This window comes from Cornus florida, unplaced genomic scaffold (genome assembly GCF_030987335.1).
Source record: "Cornus florida cultivar Cherokee Brave unplaced genomic scaffold, ASM3098733v1 CherokeeBrave_3.0.0_Hap2_Chr04, whole genome shotgun sequence".
In the NCBI taxonomy this organism is placed as follows: Eukaryota; Viridiplantae; Streptophyta; class Magnoliopsida; order Cornales; family Cornaceae; genus Cornus; species Cornus florida.
In genome coordinates, this window is record NW_026775574.1 from 90852250 (window position 1) to 90863501 (window position 11252).

The following is an 11252-nucleotide window of genomic DNA, read 5'->3' on the forward strand; positions in this document are numbered from 1 at the left end:
TAGGCACCACAATTTTTTAAACAGTAAAAAACTATGTGCTACCTCAGCAATCCATTTTAGAGAAATATGAAACTTTGATTCAGTTTCTAAGTAAATATGGAACTTTGACTCCATTTATATGTAATTTTTCCTAAATTAAGGAAAAATTACAAGTGATCAATGAGAAATTCACACAAATGGCACTTAACAGTCAATGGTGATTATGCAATTGTTAAATCAAAACCGGGCTTTTCCGTCCGTCCAAACACTTTTCATTTTTAAATTTCTAAAAAATTCGATCTCTCCGCCAACAATTTCTTCACCTGCAAAATCAAAAATTTCCGTCTCTTTCACTCACTTTCAAGTTTCACCTCTTCTCCGTGTGCTCGCAACTCTCTCTCTCTAGAAAACAACTTTCTCCCTCTAAAACTCTCGCTTCAAAACTGTGTATAGAAATCCCTCTCTAGGAAACTCCCCCTCGTCTACCTTCCCGTACGTTTTAGATTCAGAACTTTAATACTCATTCTTGAGAGTTTCAAACCCTAATCTATCTGTATATTTTACATACGCGTACATATATATATATAGTTTCGTGCTTAGTCCGTTGTTTGGTAATGGCGACATCGGCGTTCAAATCGACGACGAAGAGAACTCCGGTGGGAGCGTCGTCGAACGTCGAGGACTCCAGTTCGTCTAACAGAAATCATCGCCGGTCGAGGAGTCTCAGCCGATTCTCGCGGCGGCTGGATGAGCCGGCAGTGGAATTCGGCGATGTTCCGGCACCGAAAGGCAGATTCGTGAACACGATCAGAGGTTCGGATTTTCCTGAAATCAGCCTCGACGATCTCGCAATCGAGTTCTTCCCTTTCAAGGACCCGAAAAGTGACAGAGAGAGCGAGAGAGGCCGGTCGTCTCGCCGGAGTTCCGAAATTAGCCCTTCCACGGCGGGGACTATATCATCGCAAAGACGGGGGAGATCTTCGTCGAGGCAGAGCTCTGGAGTGGGTGATGGAAAAAGTGATTGTTGTAATGGTTCTGGTGGGGGGAGGGCGGGTTTGGATGCTAATTCGAGGAGGAGGAGGTCGGTATCAGCGGTTCGGAGTCGAATTAGTGATTCTGAGGTAAAATTGATTAATTTCTTTCACTTGACGATGCTCAATTGAACTTGAATTGAGAATTTAGCTAATGAATTCGATAAATTGTTCATCATGAGCTTTGATCATCATTGGTTGCATAAGCGCTAATTAAATATAGAAAAGTGCTACTTCTCTGTAGCTAACTGTCAGCCGTTGGATTAGTGGTCCCGACCATGGGACCCACATTATCCAACGGCTGAGTGACGACAATCTCGACTTTTGTTAGAATTGCTTGTCAATCTATTTTAAGTAGCGAGTAATCCTCATGTAGTGTGAAGTTAATAGAGGCATAATAATTGTAATACAAAACTACTTATCAAAAAAAAAATAATTGTAATACAAAACTATTCTAACAGAGTAGATTGAGTTATCCCTGAAATGTGAATTGTGAGATTCTTCTACTTTAATTTAATATCTTGTCTATGTAAGCAAATGAGTGTTATTGCTTGACAAATAAGGCTATGCATACATTGTACTATATGTGTTGATTTAACTGAAATTTCCATTTAAGAAATTAACAGCATGCTCTTTTTATGAACATTGTTATAATAATTATTCTGCATTGGAGAGTTATATCAACTTAAGGTTTACTTTTCTTTGTTCTAATTAGTTTTTGCCATATGAGCAATAAGTATCTGTTACATGGTCTAGACTGTGCATGTCGGTTGCGTTGTGTAAAGATTTTCTCATCAGAAAGTCCAAAAACATGGTACAACATCATTTCTATATTGTTTGAGCTGTTTCAGTGTCTCAAATTTATTCGTCTTGGGGTGTACTCGGTCGTTAATAAGTGTTTGAGATCAATTTGTGGCCAACATATATTGTGCACTTGAGTGTTTGTTATGTATTGTTGCATCAACATGTATGCTAGATGAATTAAAAGTCCTAACACTGAAATTTTTTGTTTACAAACCAATCAGAATATGGGTACATATGTTCTCACATATAATGCACCTAGAAAACCTCATCGTTTAATACGATCCAATCAAATGTTTATTATTGGCATGGATCAGCAGCGCTATAATGGGGTATTGTTGAATCCCACTTGTTGATATGATAACATTGTTAGAATGTAGGTGACCAAGTTGCATTTCATGATTTTTTTTTTTAAGTTACCAAAGTTTGTAGTTTTCTTGAGATAGTAGTCTTCTGCATCTATGTGGACTTGGAAGTTTCATAGTTACGAATGTACCTGTAACCTGTTCAATTCATTAATTTTATTGCTATCTGTGTCGTGTGCATAATTATAAATATAAGTGAATATGTAAGAAGCATTAATGATTCTAAGGAGGAGCCTGGTCAGTGTCAAAAATATGTTGAAGACAACACTATTGGACAATTCTTGATAATGTGTCAAGACACATTTGGACGTATCTATAGTTTTAAAATAAAATTCTTACTTTTGGACACATCCCCAACAATTCTTGAACCTTGTGTACATGTAATGAACTAATGAACCTTAAATATAGAATAATACTTTCTTTTACCACGGAACTGTTTTATAATAGGAAAAATCAAAATAGCAATTTACATAAATGCAAAGCTTGACCATATTAAGAAATCTGAAGATGTAGAAAGGTTTTACTAAATAAGTGGATATGAGAGTTGGAGAAGAGTCTAGATTGTGTATATACACGTGGACATCAAATATTGGCATAATGTGGACATCATAAGATGTAGAAAGGTTTTATTGTTAAGGAAAACGATTTAGATTTCTTTTTTCCATAACGTGGACATCAAATATTGGCACATAATCATGATTTTTTTTTGGTTGTATTGTGGCGTATCTGAAACACATTTTGTTTAGAATTTGTGAAGGGGTTCAATCAAGATTCATGTAAGTTTTTTTGGTAGGCGTAGAAATCTCAAAAAGAAATACTTGTCTCTTTCTTACAACTGAAATTATTATTATTATTTTTAACTTTTTCAGTAAAAAGTGTAACAGCGTTTCATTTGTTATTCAATAATTTGAAAATTATCTCTTAACTGCATACAAACCTATTAGTTGGATAATCTCCATGTGTCTTCCTAGGAAAGCTGTTGCATATTGCCATGTGTCAGCTCTTCCATTTGAGGCTCTGGCAGTTGGGTTGGCCCGGTTGGGTAGCAGCGACTTTACCAGGTAGTTCTGTCCATGGGTTGGTCCTAAATGAGTTGTCATTGTTAGTTTCACTTTAAAATGCGCTACTGTATGCTGACTTTCGATCTGCTGTTGAATTCTGAACGAATCTATGGCTACTATCACAGAGCTTTATTACAACTACTTGGGGTTAATGAATCCCATCATATATTTCTACTTCTTCTCTTTGGTGTATCTTGTTTTATCCCTTATCTGCATGTATAACAATTACTTGGATAATCTCCCAGTTGCTCTTCTTACATTTAATTTGGGCCACAGGGTTTGTTGTAATATCTTTATATATATAAATTATTATTATTATTATTATTTTGATTTGGTTTAGTTAACTAAATCCAATTATATTTTAATGATAGAGTGATATAGATCATTCTCGCAATCCTGGCAATCATGCAAATACGAAGAGTTTCAAGACTGGAAATAGTCAGATGCTTTCATCACAGAAGCCAACAGCATCAAGTCATCGACGATTTGGGAGGTCTCTCAGTCAGAAAAATCTATCCAGTGTATATGATGACTACTCTGTAAGAGTTTTCCGTCCCTTATCCCCCTAAAAAGAGTTGATGTTTGTTACTTTCTCAGGCTTTCTTTTTATAATTATTTAATTGAGGTATCAATTCATGGAATTATGAATAATATCAACTGGCGTAACAATACCAATGGTTGCCTTGGGATTCGCTGGATGCCTTTATTTGTTTAATGCACCATTCTATGCATCATTCAAAGTGTTTTTTCTTTTATTTCTTCTTCTTCTTCCCTTTTTTTTTTTTTTTTTTTTTCATTAGACTCATTTCTAGAACCAATGCAACTTTAGACTAATATATCCAGACTTTTCAGACCCCGTCTTCAGCCCTAACTGATGATGAAGCAAGGGATTCTCGTTCTAGTAAAAATATGATTGAGAAGACAATTAGAGCAGTTTATGCGCAGAAGAAGGTTGGTTTATTGTATAAAGTGCCATTTAATTGCTTCACAAGCGGTGTCACAATTCTAATTCTTTTTATGCTTCCCTTTTGTTCTTAACTTTTATTACCCTTCAGGCAGAGCACCCTACTGGGGACGATGTGAGCGGTGGTGGGTTGTATGAAGCAATGAGAAAAGAACTTAGATATGCTGTTGACGAAATTAAGATGGAACTTGAACAAGTATGTTGCTATTTAGCCTTCTGCAAACCTGGTTTATAGCATTGTTGTATTCTTTTTTAAACGTCCTGAATTAGCATATGAAATATTATATTTGCTGATACTTGTTGAGATTTCTTTTAACTTATGCAGGCCATGGTGAGAAAAACGTCTGATTTAGCAAGTGTTGATTGTTTGCAGTCAGACAATTCTGATGTTCTTCAAACTGTTTCAGTGATAAGAAAAAACTATGCAACAAAATTGGAACAGGTATTGTATGGTAATTGTACTCTTCTCTTCAAAATAATTTTTTCATGTGGTCTTATATTATTTTTTCTTTATGGTTATTATTAATTTAGTACGGTATGTACTATGGCTCCTGTTTGCAATATTTGTTGTATCTCAAAGAAAGAAACAAATGCAGGGAAGAATATATATTCATATGTTTATTCATAAATTACTATATATATATATATATATATATATATATTTACATGAAGCTTGCAATGAGTTGATTGATCCAGGAGACCTAGTCAAGCTCTTTATGGTTTTATTTATTGTTTGCTTTATCTGTTAGATACAGCTAGTCAAGGAAAATGCTTATTTGCATGAATCCTTTTGACACGCCATTGTTAGGACTTCCCTCTTGCTATACAATGAACTATTTTAAATTTTTAAATATTAATCTTTCAAAATAGAGCTCTGAATATATTCATCTTAAAACTTGGCCATAACCAATGGGCTAGAGAAATTCATGGTTGAAAATTTATATAACCAATGCATGCATCATGAATTTTTTTAACTTTGAACCTAATGCCATGGTTGAAAATTTATTTTATGGATGTATGACAAGCAACATATGCTGCTTTATATTGCATCTAACACGAAGGAAGAAAAACAAACAGGTTGAAATGCATTTTAGAGCACAGTTTGAACACAATTTTATACGACTATGGTGAATGTGGTTTGTTTACTTATCAAGATTACTTGTAAATTTATATATAGGAGTATCCAGATGACTAGGAAGATTTTGAAAAGTACTTTTTGCATTATTTTCTGAACTATTATCAGTTCTGTTCTTTCTGGGAACTTGAAGTAGTGATGATTGAATTTTCTCAACATTTTCAGTCAGAGAAGCGTAAACAAGATCTATTGGCTGAGATAGTGTTAGAGGAGCAACATGGTAGGGAGCTCTCTAAGATTGTGAGAGAATTGCTTCCTGATCCAAAAAGCTCGGTAGTTGCAGCAAAGCCATCACGAGCCAGAAAGGTGATTCTCTCCTCTCACTTTTGTTCAACAGCAGGATTAGCATTGATCCTTGTTACTTGTTATTTAGTTTGATCATTTTAGACTCTGGTATTTTCACCTGAGAGAAGTACTGATAAATTATTTGAACTTCCAATGCTTTCACAATTTTTCAGAGGAGTAATGACAGAAATAGGATGTCTAAGCGATTGACTGAAGAGGCAGAGAAATATTTTGAGGATTTCATTTCAAATGTTGAAGATACAGATATTTCTTCTTTTGATGGAGAAAAGAGTGATACAAGTTCAACTTTAGGAGGAACAACAAAGCGAAGAGATGCTGTGGTGCGTTGTGTTGAAACTGAGACTTTTCAAAGTCCAGTAACATCTAAATCTCTTCCTGTTGAGATGGATGGTCTAATTTTACCTTGGTTGCAATGGGAGGCTAGTAATGATGGTTCTCCTCTACCATGCAAGAACAAGAGGCAGTCTCCCGTGACTCCAAAAACCATATTGTGGGATTCATCTCAGGTAATTTTTGACCTGTGGCATATCTCTGTAGTATAATTACTTTTTATCCCTTGTGTTGCTTTCTCAATATCGGTGAAAATAGACTAAGAAGTTATTTACATAGATGATGCACAATGGACTAAGGAGTTATTTGCATTGATGATATCTTTGATTTAGTTATATAGTGGGTTGCTTTTTTGGCTGGCAAGAAATGAGTTTGTGCTTTATAGATGCGATAATGGTTTTGGAACTGTGTCAGCAGATTAGATTTTAAACTTGGTGTTGAACATTTTAAATGAAATTTTGGAGGTTAAAATTCAAAAATCATATATAACTTTTCGACTTTACTAGCAAGCATTATGAGTGAAATATGAGGCAAACAGAAATGACACGTCTTCTTACAGTATTAAGGAAGACTAGAATACTCCAATCATCGCTGGAGCTTAGATTTCGAAAGGAAAATCTGGGAAAAGCCTGAAGTGTTTCAAATCTGATAATAACTCAAAATATATTGATAAAGACTTGGTTGCAACTGATAAAGAGGACTGTCCCTTTTATAATACTACTATTAATGAAACTCGACTTTTCCTAGAATGACTTCTAGAATCCTCATATAACATTAATAACATATTATCACTTTCCTAAGTAAACACTTGGTACTCCTTGAAGAAAACTCGCCCTCGAGTTTGATGCAATTTACCAGGATCAAATAAGAACCTGAGTAAACCCTTCCATTTCTTCTTTTCCTTACTCGAACAAAACACACTAATCTGCTGTTACTGATAAAGAATATGATTTTCAGGCCTCTATATCTGTTGTAATCAAGTCATAATCAATATCAATTTGAATTATTTCAGAGTATAAACTTCTCTTACGGCTTTCCCCAGATTTCCCTTTAGAAATCTAGGCTCCGACGGTGATTGGTAGGGCTGATCACGGATCGGTTCGGTTCGGTTTTGGGTATAATTCAAACCAATCCGGTCCTCATGGATTGGCTAAATCTGAAACCGAACCGATCCGTGGGAACTCTCAATCCGAACCAAACCGATCCGTGAAGTAACGGATTGGTTCGGTTCGGTTCCACGGATTGGGATTTCTCAAACAAAACAACCATGTCAACAAAGAACAAAACACAAAAAACTTAGAAATTGTTTATACACACCAATTCAAACATGCAACAGATGTAAATCAGATCTAAGCATTTAACTATAAAAGCCAAATGACATAGATATATATACAAACGTTTTCAAAGACCTTACCACGACTGAATTTCCCAATTTATTCTTCTATATATAGATATAGATATATATAAACAAAGATGGGTTTCTTTAACTCTCTGATTGACCTACTATGAACGGCAATTTCACTCAGATCTGATCCACTGTTATCATAATTTGAATACAAGAAAATAAAGAAGGCATCAATGGATGACTTTGGAACGTTAGCCAGAGACTATGGGTTCAGACCAAAGGCAAATCGGCCCCTATGGCTTCATACAAAGCTAACACGGCCGTCGGATCGGACGGTGGAGATCGCCGAGCTCGGGTATCGTCGTCGTTCAGTATCAACGATCACAATCGAGACGGTTTGTTATTCACTGATGTCTTCGATCATTGGCCCTCCCAAATACAATACTAAGCTGAAATTTTGAAGAGAGAGAAAGTAGAGAGAGATTGGGCCTAGGAAGGGATGAGTGATGGAGAGAGAAAGTAGAGAGAGATTGTGTACCTTATGATGAGTGATGGAGATTTGCAAGATTTCAAATCTTATGGTTTCTTCTGGAGATGAGGAACCGAGGAAGAGAGAGTTGAGAAACAGACTGAGAGGTGGCACAATCAGATGTTATGTTAGAAAACTAGGGTACGATACAGGGCTGAATTTAAAAAACAAATAATGAATAAAAAATAAATAAATAGAAATAATATATTACAGTATACATATAATTATATATATATATATATATATTATATTATAATTCACGGATCGGATCGGTTCGGTTTTTTCAGGGTTCAATCCGTTAACTGAACCGTTCATTACGGATTGCTGATTTTTAAAACCATCGCCGAACCATTAGATCAAAAAACCGAACCGAACCGCACGGATCGGATTGGTTCGGATCGGTTTGACGGATTAGCGGATTATTTGAACACCCCTAGTGATTGGAGTATTCCTAATCTTCCTCTATTGTAAGTAGACTTGTGTTCATTTCTGTTTGCTGATCTGTGTTCAAACATAGAATATTTTTTCTATTGATTATTGGTTACAACTTACATGTCAATACCCTATCTTATGTAGTTTCCTTTGTCCCATAAATTCTTCTTTTATGGAACACACAATAGGATATTTGTGTGCGTGTTTATTTTCCCGATAGTGGTAAGTATGACATCGTTACAATCATTTCTGTTGGTATCAATGTAGTGTCGTCTAGCCCTTTGTAAAGTGCAGTATTGTTTATTTGAACGATAACCTTGACTCTTTATCAAGCCATAACAATCTAATAAACGGTACTGCAGTGTCCCATGACCAATCAAAATATTTCAGCCATGAATATCTAATACACAGTTTATGAAATATTTTCAAGAATCGATATGAACTGGAAAAACACAAGGAAATTACAAGAAGATATATATAATGGACATATTAAAGTGTTCCACGACCAATCTAAAGGTTAAACAAAAATTGTTGGAAGAAAAGAGAGTACGAGAAGGACAAGGAGAACCACTACAGCCTGTAAGGAGAAGCATGAGGAGAACCCCCATGGTGCATGGCTTGATGTACTAAGTACGATAAGCATTTCAGATCTGACTTCTGATTATCACCAACATTACCTAGATTCTCAAAAAAATGCATGAAGTAACCGTCTTGAACACATGAAACTCAGACATGGGCATGGGATGTGCCTAACATGCACCTAACAGAGTATCTAATTTTCAGGTTTAAACATATTGTTCAAGTTTATCATATGATTGCATATAAAACTGTTTTATTGTGGTCCTTTCGTTACATTATTACTTCAACGGAGGGAAGCTCCTATTTCGAACACTCTATATGACAAAAACATTATTTTACTTCTGGGAATAAAAGAAGCATATTATATTAACATGAATATATAGTTGTGTTCCCGAGTCAATGTAACACAGCTGGTGACCTTGTTCTAGAACACAATTCATTGGCGCTTAAAGGTAAACTCAAGAAAATAGGATAAGTGCAACCACTATAGTCCATGGCTTGATCTCATTAAAATCAGAGGGACGAGAACCACCACAGCTGATGGCTTGGTTTAACTAGAAATCTGATACGAATTTTAGATCCGACTTCTAATGACCTCGACCTAGAATGCGTTCCATATTTTAAATCTATTGGTGCTTCAGTTTTAGCTCAAGAAAATGTGAAGGTATTCCACCCACACTGCAGAATAGAACATCGGAAAAGCCCTAGTTGCATCAGATTGGTAAGAAATTAAAGAAAAGAAAAAAAGGAGGATAGAAAGAGAAGAAAAACTCCAAAGGTGGTTTAAGAGAGTAGCTAACCCTTCTTCGTTGATCGACCACCTGGTCCAGTCTGGCTCTGAACACATTGATGACAGTACAAAATACATTTGCTAAACTAGCATGATTTGTTGGACCTGGTTTCAGTCACTTTCAAGGAGTTCTTGGAACTGATGTGCTAACACAGAATTTGAAGGTCCCAATTTTTTTTTTTGCAAGTCCTAAAATTGGAATTTGCCTAGTTCATTTTGTCAACTGGTCTTTTCCTTCCATGGTATTCTAAGGTTTTCCCATTCCTTTTTGGTTATAAATTGTGAAATTGGTTACTTTTATGAGGAACTTTATAGGTGGTTTATTCATCATGCAACAGTTTATTTCATTCTCAGGCCCAAATCTAAGGGTTGATTCTAATTCGTAAAATTAATCCTCTTGTTTTTTTTTTTTTTTTTTTTTTAACCTTGTCATCTTTCCTTGTTAATTTTGTTCTAATCTGTATATGCTATAATTTTATAGGATGAGATCTTGACACATGATCCAAGTAGTCATTCCACTAGCAGTCGTGGGAGTTGGAGCCCCGGACTTGTTGCTGGTCCTTCAATGACTGATAAAGAAGATAGGGGAAGCATCTTCAAAGGTCGTATAAGTTGCCAACGATCACAGTTTGACATGGACAGGTATATTGAACTTCAACGTGACGAAGATCTTCTGCTTGAAAGATGGAGAGAACAAAACAAAATCAACTCTGGTGGTCTATTGCTTTGTAGCAATGTTTCAGCCTTTCCTTTTTCTTTCTTTTGAAGACTATATATATCCCATTATGAACCAAGTCAATTTTGTTTATAATTGGTTGAATTATAAATCTTATGAAGTTGTGATTCACATCAATTTCTGAGTATGGTTACTAACGTCATTTTCACTTTTAATTGTTCTTCAGTCCTCTAGTGTTGTCTCCTTCAATTGAACTACAGTTGTTTTTGTAGATATCAGTAGTAGTAGGCTTATGTCCTTTCTTAAGAATGAGGACCAATGTCAGCATCACCACTACCAATCTCTTCTGATCCCAAACTTAGGTTTTAGGGTTTGAGAATGGAGGAGGTGGCAGGCAACAGTGGTGGAGGGAGTTGGTAGCCTATCACAAGGATAGAGATTAGGGTTTTGGAATGGACAAGATGGTGAGCAACAATGGAGTTTTGCTATAGAGATAGGAAGAGTGATGATGGAGAGAATAGGTGTCCTTTATACTGGGAGAAACGAAAAAAATGTGTGGTATTTGAATTTTCAGTAAAAAAAAAAAAAAAAAAAAAATCACAGAATGATTCATTTTTAATTCTTATTTATTGGTTTATTTTCAATTCTTATTTAGTTTTATACACCTGTAGAGTTTTAATTGGGCCAAATCCCCCAAGTATTATAATCTAATTCTATCAATCCAAATAAATCTTAAAAATTCTAGTGATAGGATTAGTGTGCAAAAAATTGCACATGTAAAAAAAATTAAAAAAGAAAAGAAAAAAGAAAACAAAGACTCCAACATACCTAGTCTGTTCCACTACCACCAAGCAAAGAACAAAAACATTTTCAAATATTATTGTTAAAATCTGATTTCTCGAAGTAAAAACTTCTTACTGTCAAATCAA

At 35.3% G+C, this 11252-nt stretch overlaps 1 protein-coding gene across 1 annotated transcript; it reads left to right on the forward strand.

Moving 5' to 3' along the window:
- The first annotated feature begins 288 nt into the window (after positions 1-288).
- LOC132303884 (uncharacterized) lies at positions 289-10500 on the forward strand. The gene is made up of 8 exons (XM_059801329.1): positions 289-1100; positions 3609-3776; positions 4090-4188; positions 4293-4397; positions 4527-4643; positions 5502-5642; positions 5795-6148; positions 10129-10500. The coding sequence occupies exons 1-8, from the start codon at positions 594-596 to the stop codon at positions 10411-10413; spliced, it is 1776 nt and encodes a 591-aa protein (XP_059657312.1). The 5' UTR covers positions 289-593; the 3' UTR covers positions 10414-10500.
- The last annotated feature ends 752 nt before the right edge of the window (positions 10501-11252 follow it).

Bases quoted from the DNA above. Each gene is read 5' to 3' on its own strand.
- LOC132303884 (XM_059801329.1), top strand. From the start codon at position 594: ATGGCGACATCGGCGTTCAAATCGACGACGAAGAGAACTCCGGTGGGA. The intron at 3,777-4,089 runs GTAAGAGTTTTC...CAGACTTTTCAG, and splicing joins GTGTATATGATGACTACTCT to ACCCCGTCTTCAGCCCTAAC. The intron at 4,398-4,526 runs GTATGTTGCTAT...TAACTTATGCAG, and splicing joins TTAAGATGGAACTTGAACAA to GCCATGGTGAGAAAAACGTC.